This window comes from Rhineura floridana, chromosome 2 (assembly GCF_030035675.1).
Source record: "Rhineura floridana isolate rRhiFlo1 chromosome 2, rRhiFlo1.hap2, whole genome shotgun sequence".
NCBI lineage: Eukaryota > Metazoa > Chordata > Lepidosauria > Squamata > Rhineuridae > Rhineura > Rhineura floridana.
This window is the reverse complement of record NC_084481.1, coordinates 110,350,615-110,374,114: the sequence shown is the minus strand read 5'-3', so window position 1 is coordinate 110,374,114 and position 23,500 is coordinate 110,350,615. Positions and strand designations below refer to the sequence as shown.

The 23,500-nt window shown below is 39.1% G+C and overlaps 1 protein-coding gene across 2 annotated transcripts in view; it reads left to right on the top strand.

The window, feature by feature from the left end:
* Positions 1–23,500, top strand: part of MOB2 (MOB kinase activator 2) — a 174,914-nt gene that overhangs the window by 104,985 nt on the left and 46,429 nt on the right. Inside the window, exon 1 of one of the 2 annotated variants that reach the window (XM_061610116.1) lies at positions 5,882–6,161. The exons of the other annotated variant lie outside the window; for it this stretch is intronic. Within the exon in view, the coding sequence (XP_061466100.1) occupies positions 6,052–6,161 (110 nt within the window). The 5' untranslated portion in view covers positions 5,882–6,051. Of the gene's footprint in view, positions 1–5,881; positions 6,162–23,500 lie in introns of those variants that run through there. 2 annotated transcript variants of the gene reach the window in all.

The window sequence follows — 23,500 nt, the reverse complement described above, 5'->3', positions numbered from 1 at the left end:
GTGGGAGGGTTTTAGGGGAAATCATGTATAAATATCACCAAACCTTATAAAAGCTGTCATGCCAAGCCTTTGAACTTTGGTTTTTAAAGATAAGGGGGTTTCATGGAGTTGGCTGAAGGTTATGTTGAAGAAAACTGAAGAGTTTAGTTGTATCTACAAGCTTGCTTCATCTGTAATGTTTGTGTATGTTTTACCATGCCTGTTTCCATCTTTCTATGGAGGCACTTCCTGAGGAAAAGGAGTACATTCATACACTCCCTGTGTGTATGAAGAGAGAGATCAGATGGAAAACTTTTTAGTTTTGCTGCAGTAGTACAACTTCAAATACTTAGTATTGTCACCCTTTTACAGAGCACAACATCCAGTTATGCAAACCAGAAAAAATGTAATAAACCTCCCCTTGATGCAAGTTAGATATATGATCCTCATCCATTTTCTATATCAGTTTTGTTTGATTTTGACACAACTGTGAAAACATGACTTGTTAAACGTTATGTGAAATGAGCAGTTGCTGCATTCATTGAACTTTGGAGAGCTCTCTTTGCACTTGGCAACTGTGTAAAACCTGGGACCCAAGATTAGAGTTCGGGGGGGGGGGGATCAGTGCTTTCCTATTAGATGGGTTCCATGGTTTGGCAGAACAGTGCATTTCAATTTCACAGACAGAGCAGATTAGAATTAAAACTACACCAGCAACAATGTGCTAAATGTTATAGGGGGTTAAAATGAGCATTCTACAACTTTTTGGCCAGGAGTACTCTGTAGTACAATTCCTTTAGAATTTCTTTATAAGCAAACAAAGAACAAGGGTTATGCACCAGTAGTAATGGATCAAAATAATTCCCCCTCCCTCTTTCTGGCATTTTGTCTGGCTGTGGGGATAGGAATATGAACAAACTGTGTCTGAGTGGGCAGAGCCTGAAAAGAAATCTGCATAATAAGTGACAAGCCACCCAGGAACTGCTCTCTGTGTTTCCTCAGTCCTTTGCAAGAGCTGCACTTGAATTGTGGGAAGAGTCTGTTACATTAATGAAGAACTAGATTAACTTGTCTCTTGTTCTCCATCAATCCTTGATTCTGAGAAGATGTTAATTTGAAAGCAAGATAGTCTTGTATTGCTGTTGCACTCCATATGCTCTCTTTAGTAAGTAGACTCTCATAAGAATAGAAGTGGATTTGTCCTGTTTCTTTTAGTCTGAGAATTTATTTATTATTACATTTATAGCCCACCTTTCCTCCAAGGAGCTCAAGGTGGCATACAAACATGGTTCTCCTCAGGGCTGGCGCTAAAGTGTGGCCAGGTTGGGCCCTGGCTGAGGGCCCCTGGGACCCCTCAATAGGGTGGGGAAGGAGTAGTGGGGCCCCTTGATAGGATGGGGGGAGGAGTAGCGCTCCTCTTCGGCGATCCATGGCAGAGTACTGCCATGGATCGCAGGGAGAGAGCTTCCCAGCTGCCTGCCCATTCGCTGGCTCCACCTACCTGCCTCTCCTGTCTTTTGCGGCTGCACGCGCAGGGTTGCCATTAACCTCAGTCCCATCTTGGACTGACAGGAGAGACAGGTAGGTGGGGTGCGCATGTGCATGCATGCGCCGGGACCCCAGGCAAGCTGGTGCCCAAGGGCCCTGGCATGCCTGGCGCTGGCCCTGGTTCTCCCCTTCCCAACTTTATCCTCGCAATAACTATGTGCAGTAGGTTAGACTGAGAGACAGTGACTGGCTCAAAGTCACCCAGTTAGCTTGTGTTAAAGAACAAAAATTCAAAATTGAGATATGGAAGGCACCTGCTGAGATGAACTTCCACTGGTTGTTGAAGATAGATCTTTTCATATCAATTTATTCAAGGTTTCCCTGGCCTTTGATACCAGCTGGGCAGTTCCTGGATAATTCCTGTAATTGCTATGTGGTGGTCTTTTATGATTGCTTTGGTTGAATGTTGAATTGTTTTTATATTGTTTTTGTATTGAATTGTTTTATTGTAGACCATCTTAGTATTTAGGTATAGAAATATTTTAAATTTAATAAACATTAAAGTTTGAAAAATACATTATTGACTGAAACTACTTCAGAACAGTTTTTATTCTAATCCACACACTTCCAGGTACCTTTCTTGTATTACACAGGAGTAAGGAAAGAATTTCAGTTAACCAGTTCTAAAGAGTGGTTTATTAAGTGATGCTTCATACATGTTTCTGTACATATAGGAAAAAGTTGTAGGAAATCCCATTGCTGTGTTCTTATTTTTGTTTGTTTGGAATTCTAGTATATTGCTTTTTGTCAGGCTTGATCTCTAAGCAGTTTACTTAAACATAACAATAAAATATGTGTTTTTAAATGTTTGAGGGGGAGTAGGTTAGAAATATATTCTATTTCTTTTGTCACACACTCCAGTGATCCAACTGGCTGCCTAATCACAATGTCCATGTATTTCCCTTCCTGTCCCCTGCCTTTCTCATCCTTGTTCAAAATTTCCAGATCCTTTGCAAACCCAAATTTTATAGAGAATAAAAAGATGGAGCCCATAACTAGTTTTTTGGCACAGAGTTGAAATTTCTGGTTGCAAGATATATATGACCTGCAAAATATGATTTAGGGATTGGAAGATGACTTGAATACCTTTTGCACACTTAAAAAAAATTGATCTGGTTGGGATGAAGTGCCATAGGTGGCCTCAAGAACTTGTCAGACAGGAAACAGGAGACTCAGGTCTCCTGAATTGTGACTCAGAATTCCTCAAGCAGGGGAAGGAATATATTACCCAAAGCCAAATATAGTAGCCTCGACAAAAAAATGGTCTTCAGCACCTTCAGACTTTTGTTCAGCATGCTTCAATCTTTTGACAGGACTGACAACTCTCTCAGTAATTCTTTATGAAAAGTTTCTCCTTTTTACTTGCTGCAAGGTGAAGCCTGCAACTATTTTTTCAGTGAAAGCCCCAAGGAGAAGTTCAAGTGAGAATGTTCTTTCAGCAGTTTCAGAACACACACTAAAATATTTAGCATGCCTCTTTGGTTGGGCAGTAGTACAAGCACAGTGAAGTAAAAAAAGAAAAGGGCAATTAGCAGTGTTGAGACATTCATTCTGTTAGGCAGGGACACACAGTATGAATAGACTGCAATTTCAGTTAAATGGGCTTTACAATTAAACCCTGCAGACTTTTGTTTGTCTTATAAATGCTGCCCTGAATTTTTAATCAGAAAAATGAACGCTGTTCAGTCTAATTTTAAGGTAGAATATATTTTTAAGGGTTTTCCTCCAAGCCTCATAATATTAATATTCTCTGTGGTGCCTACTGAATACTTCATTGCAAACTGTTGCTCAGTTAGCTATTTATTTGCTTCTTTTTGTGGTCATAAAAATAAAGTGGTTTTGTAAACTCTCAAAGTGTTGTTCCTTATTAATATTTCCTAGTAAGTACACTTGGTGTTGAATAGATCATTACTGTTGATGGGAATGAAATTAAACACAATTCCTCCTATACATGGTCTAGCAGTGCATTTAAGCTGTCTGGGAAGCTTTCCATCAACTTAATACATGAGATTTCTGTGTGTAAATGGTTGAGCAAGGGGATTTCCAGCATGCATAAATTTCCAACAGTATTCCTGCTGTTGACACAAAATGGTGCTCATGCTTACACTTATTTAATGTTTAACACTGATTTCGCTTGAATATTTTCATGAGCTTTTAGCAATTGTACTATTGCCAGTACCTGTCTCTTAGAAGTGAATGCTGTGGTAGTATTTCCTTTCCTTAGCCACAGGAAAAGTACCTTCACTTCAGGATGCAGCAACAATTTGTAGAGCTTTCTACTCTACAGGAGCAAAAGGATAAGCTCAAGATTTTTGAGTGGGAAATGATGTACCAGAACCTAACAAGTAGGTTGTGAAAACAATACTACTATATTAACCTTCCAGAAGCAGCCATCAGCTCATGGAGAATAAAGTATTACTTCAAATATGCTCTTAAAGTCGGTGGATGTTGTTATCCTCCTTCCTTAGATGTGAAGATTGTTTGTTCGTACTACAGCCTTCAAAAAGGCACCTACTTGATAAGCTCATTGAAAAGATTGCACCTTCAATATATGAAATCTCTCTTCATGGAAATGTGCCCCCTAATTGTAATTAGAGTAGATAAGACCTCACAAAGTAAAAAATAAGAATTTTGTCACTTGTTCTATTGCTAACATTAGAGGCACATCATCTATTTGTCTCCTTGGCTTCATTTGAAAGAGAATGAGAAAGAACATTACTTTATCATATGTGTTAAGTGTAACAGAAGGAACAATAAATTTTGAAAAGTATGCTTTCTGACCCCTTAACATGAACAATCTGTATTCAGATTCCCTCCATAGAAGAACTAGATTTGGGCTGCCTTAATTTATAGTCTTGATGAGAATCCCATGCTTGCTCAACATTGACAATTTTTCTGGACCAGAATTCACAGTTCCATTAAACTTTTATTAGTTTCCCCTTACTTGTTTCTTTTTTAGACTGCTGGGGATGAGGGGAGTGACTATCCAGTATGTCCATGTTGTGAATAACATTTGAAAGATGTTCTGCCCAAATATGCCTGAAATTGAGAGACCTAGTGGTAACTAACTTCTCACTTGACATATTCCCTGCTGTAGAGGCACAGTTTTAACATTGGCTTTTGCAGTGAACCAGTTATGTGCCAGTACAAATACACCCTTGGTATTTGAGAAGGATGTGTGTTTGTGCTGATATCTGCAAACTACTGCCTCCCTCCCCCCCCCGTTTATGTAGATTACTTAAATGTTTATAGGGTGCCACTGTTCACTTACCACCATTAGTAATCAAGGAAGAGTGAATTCCATGCTGAGCTGCATACATCAGCTAAGCCTTTAATAGACTTCTTATAGTGCTGGAGAATTTGGCAAGTACTGTCAGGGCACTATACCTTCTGGATGAATGTAATCTCTGTGTGAGATGGACATGGTTCTAAAAATGCAAAATGAATTCCAAGTTAAACTGGATTTATTTCAGCTTAGTTATTAACTTCAATATGAGATTGGGCTTTTCAGTCATGAATTATGATGGACATTTGTTATGGAGGAGGGATGTGCGCGCGCATCGCTATAACCTGCTTCTCATCACATTTAGATTACTGATATATACATCACTGTTCAAGGGAATATTCACAATTAGTTTGAAATAAAGTACTTGCTGTGAATATTTTGTCAAAACTATTGCCTGCTTTGATACATCTTTTGAACATATTTGTTTTCACTCATAGAATTTTAGTAGTTATAGAATAATATAATTTTGCACTGAGTTCATGTCTGGTGACGCTTGTCTGGAGCCAGTGTAATGTAATAGTTAGAGTGTTGGACTATGATCTGGGATACCAGGGTTTAAATCTCCATTCAGCCATGAAGCTCACAGGGTGACCTTGGGCCAGTCATTGCCTCTTAGCCCAACCCACCCTACAGGGTTGTTGTGAAGATCAAGTGGGAAGGTCCATGTGCAGTGTCTTGAGCTCCATGGAGGACAGGTGGGATATGAATGTAAGAAATAAATAATATGTGTGTAAAGTGAAGCTATGTTGGAGATGGGCTGCTGTGTTTAATACTCCACTGATCACAGGAATTGAAATGTAAAAGAGCTCTTTCCTCTCCCTCTGTTCTTGCAGTATCTCTGTAACAGGGTGCTTGAAAAAAGCTTGCTTATCCCCCACACTACTTCTCTTGTCCTGTTGCACAGCCGGCGCCAGTCTGAAAAGGCCAATTCAAATGCTTCCTTATTGGCACTGGCTCCTCAGGCTTGGCTTTTACTTAGGGTTTGTAAAAAGGAGCAGCTGTTTGTCTTTTCCAGCCCAGGTTTTTTTCTGTTTCCTTTGCTGCTCCTTCATTGGCCGAGGGAAGAAGGGGAGGGAGGGTTAGAGCGAAGTAAGCTGTGTAAACTCTGTGAATGTGGTTGAACTAGTTTTTTGAGGAGGGAAGGAGAGAGAACTAGTAAAGCCTCGACAGTCTGTACTGGCAGTTTCCAATTTCCCCCTTTCCCCTTCACTTTCTCTTTCTTTCTGTCTCTCTCTAACATGGTTGGGGATCATTGTAACCTCAGCGGCGAAAGACCTGTACTTTCTCAAACACCCAAAACTGGATTAAGCTGCAAAATGGTTCTGCAGGCAGTGGGCAAAGTATTAAGGTAACAACTTCTTTACAAAATCTTCTTGATGTGAGGGAGGAAAGAGAAAACATATGTCACATTCTCATTCTGGAACTTGTTATGGCTTTTAATTCACCTGGGATGCAACCCAGCCCTGATAGACATCAGTGACAAAACTCCCATTGGTTTTAAATGGGACAAGGTTGCAGTTGATCATGTTAACTAGACCAATACAGAGTTAGGACTTCAGTGAACTTAGGCTTGATTTCAGGAAAGATGACAGAAGTTTGTGGCTTGGTTTTGTCCCAGTTTCTCTGGCTTCTATGTTTACTGTTTTAAAATTCAGAATCAAAAGACCAAAATGTGTGGAACTTATCTTCATGCACACCTGTGCCTGAACACCTTTGTTCCAAATGTTACTGAGCTTCAGCTGAGAAAAATAAACTTCATGCATGCATGTTGATTGTGGTGTTTTGTGGTGGAGTTATTTAAGTAAGGTTATGCACACTTATCTTTGGAACAAGCCCCATTGAACACAGTGGGTGTCTTTTTTTTTAGTGAAAATGCAGACAATTAGTTACAAGTCATTTTGCCTGTTAGATCTGTTGTATTAGATTATTCATAAATGTGTTAAGTCACAAAATTTAATCAGGCTGTTGGTACAGAGTTTGTACATAAGAATTTGGTTAGACAAGGAAGAATGACATTGTAAAGCATGTTAAAAGCACCATGTCATGATTCATAAAGGGAATAACTGAGCTGTGGGGTAGGGCAGTTTTATGATTGGAAAACATATTTGCTCGTTGTGACTTCCAAGAAACTGTACCACAAACATAAAATACAAAATACCTTTCAGCTGGAGTAGTTCTTATTTAGATCAAACATAAACACTGAAGTTTGAATGAATTATTAAATAAAGTTATTAAAGATTGGTATCCACTGAGGGAGTTTATTACTCTGTCACAGCTTGTTTTGGTCAAACTTTTGGGGCAGCTTTTCAGCCAGAATATTATCCCCCACTTTCTTTCTTGTGGTTTAGTGTGTAGTCTGATATCAGTCCATGGTATGAAGGTGACTATTAAGCTTAGGTTTTGTGAGTCATCAAAGAGAGGACAAGACTAGGTATAGCTCCAGATTTCTTAAAATGCATTAGCTGGTAAAGAATTATTAATATCTGAGGTTCTGTGCATAAAATTAGATGTTTGCTTTAAAAAAAAAGAGCTATCAGAGCCCTTCAAAGTTATAGTTATTTTAAATGTTACAGCACAATACTGCTACTCTCTTTCCTTTTCCTATTCCAACCTGTCGCTTTCTTTGTTCAGTGCCTCTGAGGGGCAGATTATAAGACCTATAGAAAATCTTACATGACTGGCTGTGAAAGTTTTGCTAAACTTGTTTGTAAATGGTTCTAAATAAATGCATAATGGTAGCTTTCTGTGGCTTGCAAATGTGAATATGCAGACCTCTATGTCATGGATAATGTTTGGTTTCTAGAAGCTTTCTTAGTGCTCTCTCTTCTCCCCTTCCTACAGTCTACTATCATGAAAAGAACATGGATATATATTTATCTGTGTCCGTGAGGATAAATATATATTTAAAATATGTGTTCTGGTAAGTAACGTGTACTTGACTTGGTTTATGAAGAAAACTCTGAACTTGCCAATTAGTCATGGCAACATACCTTATGAGTAAAACACTAATGGGATGGTGCATGAGTGTGAATTCATCACTCTGAGTTAAATATAATTACTACATTTTGGGATGGAGTTGCGGCTTGCCTGACAGTGTAGGCTGCCATCGTTTGCTGAATCAAACTGCAATTAACCAAGAAGGAAAAAGTGATGTCACAGTGCAGTTATTTTATCATTATTGACTACAGGACTCTTCTAAATGGTGTGCCTGTGCACTTATATAACCTTGAGCAAGTCACTTTAGGTATGTTACAGATTGAGGTTTTGTTTTCTTCCTTGTCCCCAATGAAAAATGCAAAGTTGAACATATGTGGGGCAGTTGGTACTCTGTGGTGCAAAATAATATGATAAACTTGGGAAAGGACAGGCCCCAGGTATGTGCTATGCAGGAGGACAAAAACAGGGCCGTGTGTGTGCTGCATTTCTGCAGAAGCACAGAAAAGTCTTGATCCAACTTTTGAAGAATATCTGCTTTTGTGAAGCAATGACAAGAACAACCCAAGCTTTCCACCCTTAGTTGTGAATATGCATGTGAAAACATATGGCTGGTAATTTCAGAAGCCAGAGGGTGTTTCTGAATGAGACTTCCAGTAGCCAGGGGCAAGGCTTCAGTGGCATATAGGCACTTGATTCTCTTCATGTTAAGCACAAACAGAATAAATTTGACAGAGCAAAAGATCTTTCTGACTTGCTTAATTGGTATTGTTTATTCAAGTCCCAGAATTAAGCTTTCCTTGTCACAGAATTTGCTCTGACATAGTCTGCATACACACCATGCCTTGTAAAGCGTATTCAAAGCACATCACACACCCCTGAATCCTATGAACTGTACTTTACCCGTCACAGAGCTACAGTTCCCAGCATCCTTGACAAACTGCAATTCCCAGGATTCTTTGAGGGGTGCTTTGAATGTGCTTTAAAGGTTTTGAGTGGTATTCAATGCTAGTCCTACTCAAAGTAGATCCATTAAAAGTTAATAGACATAACTAACTGGTTCATTTCATTGGGTCTACTCTTAGTGGGAGCTAGTTGAATACAACCCATGGTATGTACTTAGCTTTGGTGCAGAATTTTGTGGGTTTTGCAGATTATGTAGCCCTGGGCAAGAAGCTTGATGAAATCAAATAGAAGTTGAAGGTAATTTCTTCAGTTCTTTTGACTTTTCAAACAAACATTGGAACCCATTTAAAAAACCTCACATTTAAATAGTTACTCTTTATGTATTCAGATACTCACCTAAGATGCCAACAAGAAAGGAAATGCCCAATTAGATCTTTCCACATCTCTTTGCAATACCTCTCTGCATGTAATTATTCTCAGTGAGCAGGATTGATTGATACTGGAATTTAATAGCTCTATTAGAGCAAATGGGCTATGTCTGAAATGGATGAATAGAAATGGGACATGAAGGAACGAGTAGCAGAGGCTGCTCATGAAGGGTAAATAAAAATGATAGATTAAAGTGTGTGTGTGGGGGGGGCAAGTAAAGTGATAGAAAGATATGCCAAGAAGATTGCAAAAATCACATTCACCAAACCATGATCCTTTGTGTTTGAGTTAATGTATATGTAAAGCTGTGGAATGCTTTAAAAGAAATGGGGGTGCCACAGCATCTGATTGTCCTGATGCGCAACCTATACTCTGGACAAGAGGCTACTGTAAGGACAGAATATGGAGAAACCGACTGGTTCCGAATCGGAAAGGGTGTGAGACAGGGGTACATTTTATCACCCAATTTGTTTAATCTATATGCAGAACATATCCTACGGAAAGCGGGATTGGACCAAGATGAAGGAGGTATTATCAATACCTTGGCACAGTCATTAACCAAAATGGAGACAATAGTCAAGAAATCAGAAGGCTAGGACTGGGGAGGGCACCTGTGAGAGAACTAGAAAAGGTCCCCAAATGCAAAGACATATCACTGAACACCAAAGTCAGGATCATTCAGACCATGGTATTCCAAATCTCTATGTATGGATGTGAAAGTTGGACAGTGAAAAAAGTGGATAAGAGAAAAATCAACTCCTTTGAAATGTGGTGTTGGAGGAGAGCTTTGTGCATAACCATGGACTGCGAAAAAGACAAATAATTGGGTGTTAGAACAAATTAAACCAGAACTGTCATTAGAAGCTAAAATGATGAAACTGGGGTTATCAAAATTTGAACACATCATGAGAAGACAGGATTCACTAGAAAAGACAATAATGCTGGGAAAAACAGCAGGCAGTAGAAAAAGAGGAAGGCCAAACAAGAGATGGATTGATTCCATAAAGGAAGCTACAGACCTGAACTTACAAGATTGGAACAGGGTGGTTCACGACAGATGCTCTTGGAGTCACTGATCCATAGGGTCGCCATAAGTCGTAATCGACTTGAAGGCACATAACAACAACAACATATGTAAAGCAAGGACAAACAATACTGGGACATTTTCTGACCATGGTTCTCCCTTATATTCTTTAACTGCCTTGCAACTTCTAGCGATAGAACAAAAATGTTGTTGTGTAATCTGATCTAAGTTTATAAAATATTGATTTGACTGCGTGCTCTGCATTAAAGATCTGTATTTTATTCTGTTACAGCCCAAATTCTGCACTTGGTATAAGTTACATCATGCAAGTTACCATCCCATATATTTACTCAGTTGTGCACATAGATCTGTTCTAGAATTTAAGTTCATTAAGAGTACATGTAGAAAGGTTAAATAAGGATTGTGAATAGGTACTATCAGATTAGTTGCCATGGATGAGGTGCCAGAAAGTATGTAGATCCCTAAAGCCCCCCCCACCCTGATCAGAAGCCCTGTTGAGCCTAAATATGCACACTGACATTTCTTTCACCCTGAGAACTCCAAACCTTTTTTTTAAAAGGGTACAGCTTCTGCTTCCTTGAATTGCCTCCATGAATTGTTAGGCTGAATGTAACAAAACTGTCAGTCCTTCTGCTGAAGGTCTTATTTGTTCATTACTGTCAATTCTATAGTAATTTAATGCACCAAATTTGTATTAGCTGCTAGAGAAAAATTAAATCTTTTTACTATAAGTTCCTCTTCTCTTTATAAACAAGTCAGTTGTGTAATATTCTATATACTTTAAAACTAGCTCTGAACAATACTTTGTTTAAGGACTGGACCAGTTTTATCTCTAATGGATCCAAGTTCAATTTTTATAAGTTTAGGCAAAATAACTCCTTAATCACAGTTTGCACTATTCTATAAATAGTGCTAGAAGACATCATCTAGAAACTTGTTTAAGCAGTATTTAAAATGGGCTGGAGACTACTGGGCAAAAGGCAATTTGGGAACTGTCTGAACTATTTTTGTCTTGTTCTGTTCTTTTCTCCAACTTTCCATTTGACTAAAATAGCTTAGCAGGGAAAACATTTGAGAGCAAATTATTGTCTGCAGCTGGAGTTGAGTGTCTCTTAATCTCTCCAAAATAAAACCTGATTGCCTCTTATTAGAAATATATCAAGTAGTACTTGCCTCATTAGGTCTTGACAAAAAGTTGGCAGGACGGCAACATTTATTCAAGTCTGTCTGGCAGAAACATTGAAGCAAAGTTTATGTAGTACCTGATTGGTGCATGATAAAGTACATGTGTATTCTGTGCTTAAGATAAAAAATTTGGTCCAGAGTAACTCTTGTCCAGTCAGTGCCAAGGAAAGCCCAATGATGCAACCTGTATAAATTACACAAGAACTTGTGGATCTGTGTGTGTACTTCACATAATTCTGCTTCCGGTGTTCATGAGGGAAAAGGTAAAGAATTATATGCTATACTAGAGTGCCACTCCATGACCATGGGAAATCCTGGTCCAAAGATGTTATTGCTCATATACTGTTAAGCCATCTTCCCACCTATAAGGATGAGAGATGCTTAAAAAAAGGATGTGAAGTGTTCAGGATGATGAATGTTGTGCCCTGTTCAGTTTTCTGATTTTATGTAGCATAGCCACAGAATAATAAGATTAGAGATGTGAAGGCCCAGGCAAAAAACAGGAAAATTGTAAAAAGCTTTTCCATTTTGTTTTGAAGCCTTTTTTGTTTTTCCAAAAAGAAAATTGAAAGATTTTGCATTATGAAATATTTACTTTTAGAATGAGTAAAATATTTAAGACAAGGTGTGTGTATATTTACTCCCCTCAAATTTATTTCAAAAACCAAGTAAAATGAAGACTTTTAAGCAAGGCTATGTTACAGTATCAGATCATTACAATTCCTGTACACTGAGTACAACCCTCAAATGCAAGAGCAAGATGCATTTCTGCCTCTAGGAGGCACTGCCATTGATACAAGAGAGGGAAGGATTCAGTGCCACCTTTGCCTGTGGGCTTCCTCTTGTTGGCATGGTTGGTGAAACTCTTGCCTAGGCCTCAAAGGACTGGGAGTGGGAGAAGTACAGAGCAACACAAGCAGAAAGTGATAGAGAAAATGAAACTGATTAAATTCCATGTAGTATTCATTGTTTCCCTGCCCACTCTTTTTTTAGCTCTTACTTTGGAAGTGCGTTATGTCTGTTTGACACTGTGGAGGACTGGAAGAAGACATAATAATTTCCATAATACATAATAATTTTTGTTGTAATTTTTTAAAAGCGTTTAGATGTTTTATTGCTTGTGTGTTCGCCACCTTGGACTCATTTGGGAGGAAGGGCAGGATATAAATAAAATAAATATAATGTTGAATGTTTCTTATGTTTTGATTGTTTTTGCCTGCTCCTCATAAAATGTCAAGGCGAAATAGATGCTAGGTTCCTTACAGTTCACAAGCTTGTTGCTCAATTTGTAACAAATATTTTAAAAAGTAATTTCAGTTTGTTGTTGTCTCAATAAACAGTACTTTTAATATACCAAACATGATTATTTTATGGGCAAAACAAGTTATATATAATACATTTTATGTTCCTAAAGTAACAAATTGACTTTCAATCTGTAAAGGATAATAAAAAAATAAGTATTGCATATTTTCCCCAAAATTCTCCCCCCCATAGAGGAAAAAAAATTCCCCTCCCCCATGACTAGAAAATTCTGGAAATTTTACATCTCTAAAAAGGATACATAGATCTTTAACAATATTGATATTTTGTGTGTGTGTTTTCACGTAAAGTCAAATTGATTGCTATGCTAACTATAATTATAATAGATGTAAGAAAAATGCAAAAGAAAAGACATTTTACAAACATGTAGGTCACAATGCATCCTTGTGCCATTAAGTGATATAAGCCTTGCAAAATCCTTCCTAGTTCTGGCAGCCATATTCAGGCTGCAATCCTATACCCATTTAGATGAGAATAGAAGGGAAGAGGCACCAGAGATCATATCGCAAACATATGTTGGATAATGGAAAGAACCAGGGGTGTCACTACCGGGGTGTGGACTGCACCCAGGTGACACCCTGAGGGGGGTGACACCCAGAGCCGTCCCGCCCCGCGCCGTTGGCCGGCAAAGGAACCGAGAAGCGTTCCGGGTCAGTGTAGCCAACTCCTCCTCGGAGGCAGGCAGGCGAGACCGACAGCAGGCGCCCGCCCGCTGGCAGTGAAGCCGGGACAGCCTTCCACCACCAGCCTGGAGCGCGTGGTGAGTGCATGCATGCATGCATGCGCGCTCTGAAGGTCCGCACCCCCCTGCATTCCCGCTAGTGACGCCGCTGGAAAGAACCAAGGAATTTCAGAAGAAAATCACCCTGTGCTTTACAGATTACAGCAAAACCTTTTACTGTGTAGATCATGAAAAACTATGGAATGCTTTAAAAGAAATGGGGGTACCACAGCATCTGATTGTCCTGATATGAAACCTCCAGTAGACAGGAGGCTACTGTAAGGAGAAACTGTATGGAGAAACCGATTGGTTCCCCATCAGAAAGGGTGTGAGACTGGGGTGTATTTTATCACCCTATTTATTTAATCTGTATGCAGAACATATCATACGGAAAGCGGGATTGGACCAGGATGAAGGTGGTGTGAAAATTGGAGGGAGAAATACCAATAATTTAAGATATGCAGTCGATACCATACTACTGGCAGAAACCAGTCATGATTTGAAACAAATGCTGATGAAAGTTAAAGAGGAAAGCACAAAAGCAGGACTACAGCTGAACGTCAAAAAGTCTAAAGTAATGACAACAGAGGATGTATGTAACTTTAAAGTTGACAATGAGGACATTGAACTTGTTAAGGATTATCAATACCTCGGCACAGTCATTAACCAAAATGGAGACAATAGTCAAGAAATCAGAAGAAGGCTAGGACTGGGGAGGGCAGCTGTGAGAGAACTAGAAAAGGTCCTCAAATGCAAAGATGTATCACTGAACACTAAAGTCAGAATCATTCAGACCATGGTATTCCCAATCTCTATGTATGGATGTGAAAGTTGGACAGTGAAAAAAGTGGAGAAGGGGAAAATCAACTCATTGGAAACTCATTGGAAACACATCAATGGTGTTGGAGGAGAGCTTTGCACATACCATGGACTGTGAAAAAGAGAAATAATTGGGTGTTCAAACAAATTAAACCAGAACTGTCACTAGAAGCTAGAATGATGAGACTGAGGTTATCATACTTTGGACACATAATGAGAAGACATGATTCACTAGAAAAGACAATAATGCTTCTAAAACCAGAAAGGAGTAAAAAAAGAGGAAGGCCATACAAAAATGGATTGATTCCATAAAGGAAGCCACAGACCTGAACTTACAAGATCTGAACAGGGTAGTTCATGACAGATGCTCTTGGAGGTCACTGATTCATAGGGTCGTCATAAGTCTTAGTCAACTTGAGGGCACATAACAACAACAGCAACAACAAAGACCCACTGAACTCAATGGGATTTACTTTTGAGTAGATTATAGGATTGCTCTATTAGTGTAACAGACAAGTTCTGAACATTACAAGTTCAGAAAAGTCCAACTTAGAATCTGACAGCATTTTTGAACCTTATTAAGGGCTGAAGGTAACCACTTCTTTATATTGGAATATGAGAAGAATGAGATGAATAACAGTATACATCAGTCTGACTCTGTAGATCTTATACAAATTGTTGCTTGTGGGTGGGAGGACAGGTCTTAACAAAAGACTTTAAATAAAATAGCTCCATGTTAGCTGGAAATGAAGCATGAAATCATTCCTTAATGTAACCCATGTTAAGCCCAAGGAGAGATTGCTTTCCAGCTCAAACTCTTACTTATTGTTGGAAGACAAAAGTGGTTGTACAATGTTCATCTGAATGCTTTAAGCTTAGCTATAACAATTTCAGCCTTCCTTACTTAGGCACTTCAAAATTCAGCTAAGATACTTTTTGTTTATTGCATTAATTCACTAATAGGCAAAAAAACCTTGCAGTTTAAGGATGTACCTATAGCCAAGATATATTTCTATCAAACTTTAAAAAGCAGGGAAATTGAGCAGCTATAGTGAATGCACCAGGGGAGCAGAAGACCTGACCTCCTCTCTGATTGTACCGCTCTACAAATTTGTCAAAATGCAAACACCATTTGGGTTGGTCTTTCACAATCCAATCCACTCCCTGTGTAGCTTGGAAGAATTTGGTAACATGTGCCTCTGAGCATATGGTGCCTGATTCTTAGCTTTAAGTTTAACAAGAGAAACTCTTCTTGTCCATGAATGTTCCTCATAAACTATTGACCTTTTAAAAAAAAGTAATATAAAGTCATTTAAAAACATTATTTTTAATTATTTTAATTATTAAAACAATTTTAAATTGTTGCTCTCTGAGAGAAACTTTAGCATTGGCAGAACAATTTTTGTTGAAAAGAGCATAATCAAAACTTTGTGGAGGAAATTTAAGATCCTATAGTAGAATAACGTGTTTTGAATTGTAAAACAAATATATATTTAAAACGATGCCAAACTACTTGTATTTTGTGGCCTGCTGTGTAGGTCTCTTCTTTAATACGGTATCCATGGAGGGATTTCTTAAATGTATGAGCAGAGAAGGTGGGGATCTGTCCCTTGGTTCCTAGTTTTTGTAGTCTTGCCAACACTGGGTGTATAGGAAAATGCCAGGTTGTTTGTAGATACATGGAAAGAATTTACCCAGTGTAGAAATGCTTGCTGTTTACATTACTGTAGAATCAGTTGGAAAGGAATGTTGAAATTCCACTTAGAGAACTGAGTTTGTAGCAGATGCTGAAAGAGGGTGAAAAGTGAAGTTTTACATCTTGCTGTATTATCACAATAGTTGCAACTGAGGTGTCTATGTTCCACAGTAATTTGTATGCTTGTAATTACTTGTGGTCGTTCCTAAAGTATTTTTAAAATCTTCTGTGGCTTGTCCAGAAACAAAATAGGTTTAATTTTACTGTATGTTTATGAATGAGGCAGAGAGGCATACTTCAGTTTCTGTTCAACACTGAATTGAATCTAATGGAACGTTATCCTGCTGGCCAACTCACCAGCTAAAACTCAGAACTGGATAGGACATTTAAAATAACATTTAAAATGTCAGGCCCACCAAGCTGATGTTCAGTTTCAAATGTAGGTATTATGGCAATAGCCTTTTCAGTTTACTCAGTAATGGACTGAATTTTGGCAAGCTGTTAGCAAGGCGTTATACGTGCTGAAAATTATATACACAGTAATTAAGAGATGAAAAGTTATCATTATAATCTTTACTGTGAGGTGTAATCTGAAAGAGTGCAAAAAGGACACCAGGCAGAGCAGAATCACATTTTCAATGAGAGCGAATCAAGCTGAAGTTAGTGGATGTGGAAAATACTTTGTTTCTCCTTCACTCTCACAAAACAGAAACTTAATATCTTCAGCTCAGCGTGCTTGCATGCCTATATGGCTTTTCTGCCAGGACTAGGCAAGTTTCAACTAAAGACAGCCCTGCTACTGTTCCTCCCCTCTAGGGAACTTAAAACAGAAATAAGAAGACTGATTGAGCTCAGCTGACATGTTGCACTGTGTTGAAAAATATTTATCCTTCAGAAGAGGGTTCACCTCCTCGGACTGACTGTTACATGAACTCACTCACTGATGGTGATGGGTTAATATGGTCATCCTTGCGTTCCACAAATTTTTACTTGCTTTGTTTTAGATTACTTATATCCTGCGTTATAACCCTGAGAAATCAGCTTTTAAATGCAGCTTTTAAAAGATACCCACAGCAGCTTTTAAAAGATACTCACAATAAAAATCACATTCAAGTCTGGTACCAGAAATAGAAATGACATGGTGTCCCTGTGGTGCCAGGATTGTTCAGGTGGCATTTCCTGTCCTCATTCTTGGCCATCTTTGGTATTCATCATCATCAATCTTTATTTACAGTCAACTGACCACAAATATAAAACATAATGCTGGGAGTTATAAAATAAGATTACTTAGTAACACAAGGTACAACGAGCAACAAACTGAATTATATAAGCAACTCAAGTTATTATAGACCTATCAGTTTGTTATCTGTAATAGGGAATGTATACGCTAGCTTTTTAGGTCTTAAACTGAAAACATGGATCAGTGATAATAACATCCTGGGGGAAGAGCAGATAGGTTTTAAAGTTGGTTGCTCTACCCTTGATCACTGTTTGATACTGGCTCATTTAGTGCATAAATATTCTAACCCAAGAGGAGGTAAACTCTTTGCAGCCTTTATAGATCTCTCATGACCGCCTGTGGACCATCTTTGGTATTGTCTTTCACTCTGCACCTACTAGGCAACATGTTGCATTGGAATGGGGCTGAGCAGCTGGGGCTCACTCAGCCCATATTGGAGGCAAGTCTTTCCCTAGTAGTATATTTTAATGTTCATCATGGTAACATTTCCTTAGATTTATCTACAGGAAATGTTTTCAAACTGTGTGAACATAAATATACATTGTTCACATCCCTTTGCACATTTCTGTGTGCCTCTTCGCACTCTCTGCTTGCTAAGGATTACTCACTTCAGCTGGTTTGTAAGAACATAAGAACGTAAGAAGAGCCTGCTGGATCAGGCCAGTGGCCCATCTAGTCCAGCATCCTGTTCTCACAGTGGCCAACCAGGTGCCTGGGGGAAGCCCGCAAGCAGGACCCAAGTGCAAGAACACTCTCCCCTCCTGAGGCCTCCGGCAACTGGTTTTCAGAAGCATGCTGCCTCTGACTAGGGTGGCAGAGCACAGCCATCACGGCCAGCAGCCACCGACAGCCCCGTCCTCCATGAATCTGTCCAATCCTCCTTCAAAGCCATCCAAGCTGGTGGCCATCACTGCGTCTTTTGGGAGCAAATTCCATAGTTTAACTATGCGCTGAGTAAAGAAGTACTTCCTCCCGTCTGTCCTGAATCTTCCAACATTCAGCTTCTTTGAATGTCCATGAGTTCTAGTATTATGAGAGAGGGAGAAGAACTTTTCTCTATCCATTTTCTCAATGCCATGCATAATTTTATACACTTCTATCATGTCTCCTCTGACCCGCCTTTTCTCTAAACTAAAAAGCCCCAAATGCTGCAACCTTTCCTCGTAAGGGAGTCACTCCATCCCCTTGGATCATTCTGGTTGCCCTCTTCTGAACCTTTTCCAACCCTACAATATCCCTTTTGAGATGAGGCGACCAGAACTGTACACAGTATTCCAAATGCGGCCACACCATAGATTGTCTTGGGTGCCTGTACATTCCTTATAACACATTTTCCCTAGACTAACAAAATAGTCAGTGCCAATTGCTCTTGTAGATAGGGGACCTCATGGTGCCAAAGGTTTGTTTTCAGACAAAATCCCTGTGAAACAATAGGGAAGTTCAGTAAACAACTTACCAAGTAAGCTTATAGTAAAATAGGCAAAAATGTCTAGTCCGTACTGCTCCTGGAGCAGAGCAGCATGTGTATAACAAAGTGAATCTATCCAGTTTCCTACAACCCAAGCCGTAGTTTGTTCTGTATTAACTTGGTAGAATGTAATTGATTAACTGTACATACCAGTCTGTGCAATGAGATTGATGTTTATATCTGAAAGTGTCTTCAAGATGCCATTGGTCCAGTTCATGCATCATAGTAAACAATTAATTATTGCTCCAACTTCGCTGCTCCCTAGCATTTGTATGGGCTACAAACTAGGACCCTTGATTTAATATTATATTCAAACCTGGGATCATAATTTGTTTCACTCAAACCATGTTTGGTAAGTGAAGAGTAAAACTTGGGTCCACATTGTGGTTGGTCTGGAATGAAACAAACCACGTTCCCAGTTCAGATATAGCACTCAGCTGGGGTTTATGGTTTGTTGCTCATGCTAGGGGAGAAGTGAAGCAGGAGCCATCTGTGAGTTCACAGTAAACCATCAAGTATGGTTTACTATGATGCACAGATGCTGCCATTGTCAGATTGCGGTGGTGGAATTACATCATTCATATAAATGTGGCTGTGGATTGATATATATATAAATCAGAAGAAGTCTAGGACTGGGGAGGGCAGCTATAAGAGAACTAAAAAAGGTCCTCAGATGCAAAGATGTATCACTGAACACAAAAGTCAGGATCATTCAGACCATGGTATTCCCCATCTCTATGTATGGATGTGAAAGTTGGACAGTGAAAAAAGCGGAGAAGAGAAAAATAAACTTTTTTAAAATGTGGTGTTGGAGGAGAGCTTCGCTCATACCATGGACTACGAAAAAAACAAATAATTGGGTGTTCGAACAAATTAAACCAGAACCATCGCTAGAAGCTAGAATGATGAAACTGAGGTTATCATACTTTGGACACATCATGAGAAGACATGATTCACTACAAAAGAGAATAATGCTGGGAAAAACAGAAGGGAGTAGAAAAAGAGGAAAGCCAAACGAGATGATTCCATAAAGGAAGCCACAGACCTGAACTTACAAGATCTGAACAGGGTAGTTCACGACAGATGCTATTGGAGGTCACTGATTCATAAGGTTGCCGTAAGTCATAGTCGACTTGAAGGGACATAAGAACAACAAAAATCATATTTCATTTTTTTCCTCTGGTGCTCTTTGCTTCCACATAATTTTATTTAGTTACTGAGTAAAATTGTGTCATTTGCTGCCACCGTTACCTTATAGTTCTTTGGTTTCAACACCTCTTCTATCAGCATTTCCTTTGAACTCTCTATCAAAGCCAGTAGGGCTGTGTACCTGAATCACTAGCACATCAGAACCTACAGTTATCAAGCTAAATCCAGACTTAGTCATACTTACAGGGGAGCGACTGAAATGAATGCTACTTGGGTTAGTCATGACTAACAGTGCCGGTTGATTTCAGTGGGTTTGATTTTAAAGATATGATTAAGTCTGGATTTAGCCTACTGTGGGTTCTGTCTGGCTAGTGGTTCAGATACACAGTCCGGAACCCAATGTATCTAAAACTGTGGGGCAGATTTGTGAACCATACTCTAACTGTGCATTATGTTTGCAGAGTTGGTGCATAAAAATGCAAAAACCTATGACAGTGTAGTTCGGCCTGCTTCAACCTGGTGTGTTCCAGATGTTGTAAGCTACAGCTCCCATCACCCTAAGCCACTGTTCTTCAACCTTGGTTCCTCAAATATTGTCAGACCAACTCTTATGAACCCCAGCCACCATAGCTACTGGTTGGGGATGGTGGGAGTTGTAGTCCAAAACATCTGGAGGGCACTGGGTTGGGGAAGGCTGGTGTCTTTAGCATTTGGGTGAGTGACCAGATGAAGCATTCCATATCATAATCTTTCTGCTAAACAACAAAGCTGCCTTCATTCCTTGAATGTTATGGCATATCTGGAGATGTATTGTTGCCCTGGGTGTTCCATGAAGACAGTTTTTCCATCGTTTATAGATTTCATACTTCACATAGGTTGTATTTTTTGTTTATCAGTTACTATATGTAACCCAACTAATTTCCATTCTTCTGCATTGAGCAGGAAAAAAATGAGCCCATTAACGCTATCTTAAATTTATTGTTATGGGCATTTTAAGACTTACCAGATGCAGACGTGGATTACTTGATGAACAGCTTTTCCTCTCCTCCCCCCTTTGCAATTTTTTACCATTTAGCCTGATGAAGATTCCCAGGAAACTCTAAAGCTTGCACACTATTTTGTGACATTTTGGTTGGCCTATTGTCTTAATATGGATTTTGGTTAAAAAGCAGGATTGAACTGACCTTTCAGTGGAAGTAAGCAAACAGAGAAGTCCCCTAAGGATCTGTTTTGTGACCAGTGCTATTAACTTTTCATAAATGATCTGGTGTTGAGTGAGCAATATATAGCCAAGTGTCCAGATGACGCCAAATTATTTAGAGCACTTCAACTTCATGGGGCTTCAGTGAACTCCAAAAGAATATCTCTTAACTGGGTGAACAGGCAAGAAAATGGCAAATGAGAGAGCCAGCATTGTGTAGTGGTTAGAGTGCTGAACTAGGACCTGGGAGACCAGGGTTCAAATCTCTGCTTGTCCATGAAGCTCACCGGGTGACCTTGGGCCAGTTACTGTCTCTCAGCCTAACCTACCCCACAAGGTTGTTGTAAGGATAAGATGGAGAGAGAACCATGTTGGTATGCCACCTTGAGCTCTTGAAGGAAAGGTGGGATATAAATATAATAATAAAAAATAAAAATAAAATGGAGTCCCATGGGAAAGTAATGCACAGTGGGGCAAAACGTTCCTAACCACACACATACTGAAAGGGATTTTGAAGCCATGGTGGAAAATGTTAACAAGGTGCAGCTACAGTTAGGAATTATTAGAAAAAGGATTCATAGAATCATGGAATAGTAGAGTTTGAAGGGGCCTATAAGGCCATCGAGTCCAACCCCCTGCTCAATGCAGGAATCCAAATCAAAGCATTCCCGACAGATGGCTGTCCAGCTGCCTCTTCAATGCCTCCAGTGTCGGAGAGCCCACTGCCTCTCTAGGTAATTGGTTCCATTGTCGTATGGCTCTAACAGTTAGGAAGTTTTTCCTGATGTCAGGAAGTTTTATAAATAACGTGTAGTTTTAGTCTCATCTCAAAAAAAAAATTGAAGAGCTGGAGTAGAAACAGAAAAGGGGAGCTAAAATGATTAAGGTGATGGAACAGTTTCCTTATGGCAGGGGTGGAGAACTCTTTTTTGGAGCTTAGCCCAAATCAACTTACGTATTATAAAAGCATAATACAATTCAAAGCAAAACTAAATTGTTTAAATGGCAGCAGTACCAAATTATTTCTAAGCATATGTCAGTTATTCTAGCTATACCTCATAAAATTTCTTTCTAGTTTAAGCTCATAAAAGGCGTCAGACAGTGTAGCTGTATAGAACCTCACCTGTTCAGAAGCAGTGCTTATTTTTATTTATTGAAATATTTATAAACCGCATTTTTAAAAAATTACAAAAATTGAATGCCAGTTGTTGGGAGGACAAAAAGCACTGTGCCCTGCTTGTGGGCTTATTGAAAGCATCTTGCTAGTTGCTTTCTGAGAAAGATGTAGAATTAGATAGATCCTTGGTTTGACCAAGCAAGGCTCTTCCTATGTAAAACTATGTAACTCTGAACCTTACTGAAAACATGTTCCTTTTAAGCATTTGTTTGAAGACCATTTGGAAAAATCAGGTCCATTATTAAATAGCTGTGGTTTCTCATCCACTGATGGTACAAACCTCTGCATAAGTGGTGTCCAGGACAAAAAGCTCTCTTGCAATACTGCCTCTTCTAATTGCTCTGTGAAGAGTAAAGATGAATCCACATAATCATGTTCTCAAGACGTAATGGCAGCTATCAAAGGATAACAATTGTGTAAGAAGCTGATAGAATTTTAGGTTAATAAGGGGCACAAAATGTATGTGGCAGTATCTCGTACTGGTCCAATGTATGTACAAATGTGAAAGCTTTATAGCTGCACATAACACTGAACCTTTGTGATGGGATTGTTTGTAACAAAAACATGTGCCTCATTCTGCATCCTCATAAATGTGTGTCTGTTAGCCAGCATGTGGGCTATATACTTGATGAGAGGAGGTAATGTGATATATTTATCTCAACCATCAAGCAGATTGTATAAACCAAGATGAGAATAGTACCTATATATTTTAAATCAAACAGTTCTACTATGCTAGTAACTTATCTGCTGTTTGCAGTAGTAAAATAAATAGGCCCTATCTTCAATTTGTGTCAAAATGAAGGGGCACACCTGCAGCAAAACAGTTATTTTGGAATTTAAAATATTTCAACTTGGGCTAATTCGTCAGTGAACATCAAAATATGAAGCCTTGAGGTAGATGGCACAGAACTGTGTTAAATGCAAACCAAATCTGCATGTCGACGGTGAACACAAAGCAATTTCCTTTCAGATTCCTGTTTTTTAAACTTATTTTCCCCATCATGTGGGCTAGAAACATAGGTGGACAGTCATAATGTTGGAAGATGGCTGGTTCAGAACCATTGAGGCCGCGTCAGCATATGCAGCATAATGAGTTAGTAGAATGGACTTTAGAGGTTGCAAATAGTAATTACTTTTTTAAATCTCTTCTATATTTTTTAAGTAGAAAACTATTATAGCAGGGAAGGAGCTGGGCTATATCCTTTATTTTTGTTTATTTATTTATTCGATTTATATCCCATCCTTTCTCTCCCTGATGTGCAACTTCTCTGCTTGCAGGGAATTTCAAACTGATATGTCTTAACTGCAATCTGAAGTGGTGAAGTCCCATTTTACCATCTCATTTTGCTGCGTGCAAGACCAGATCTAAATACCTTCACTCACTAAAAGTGGGCTCC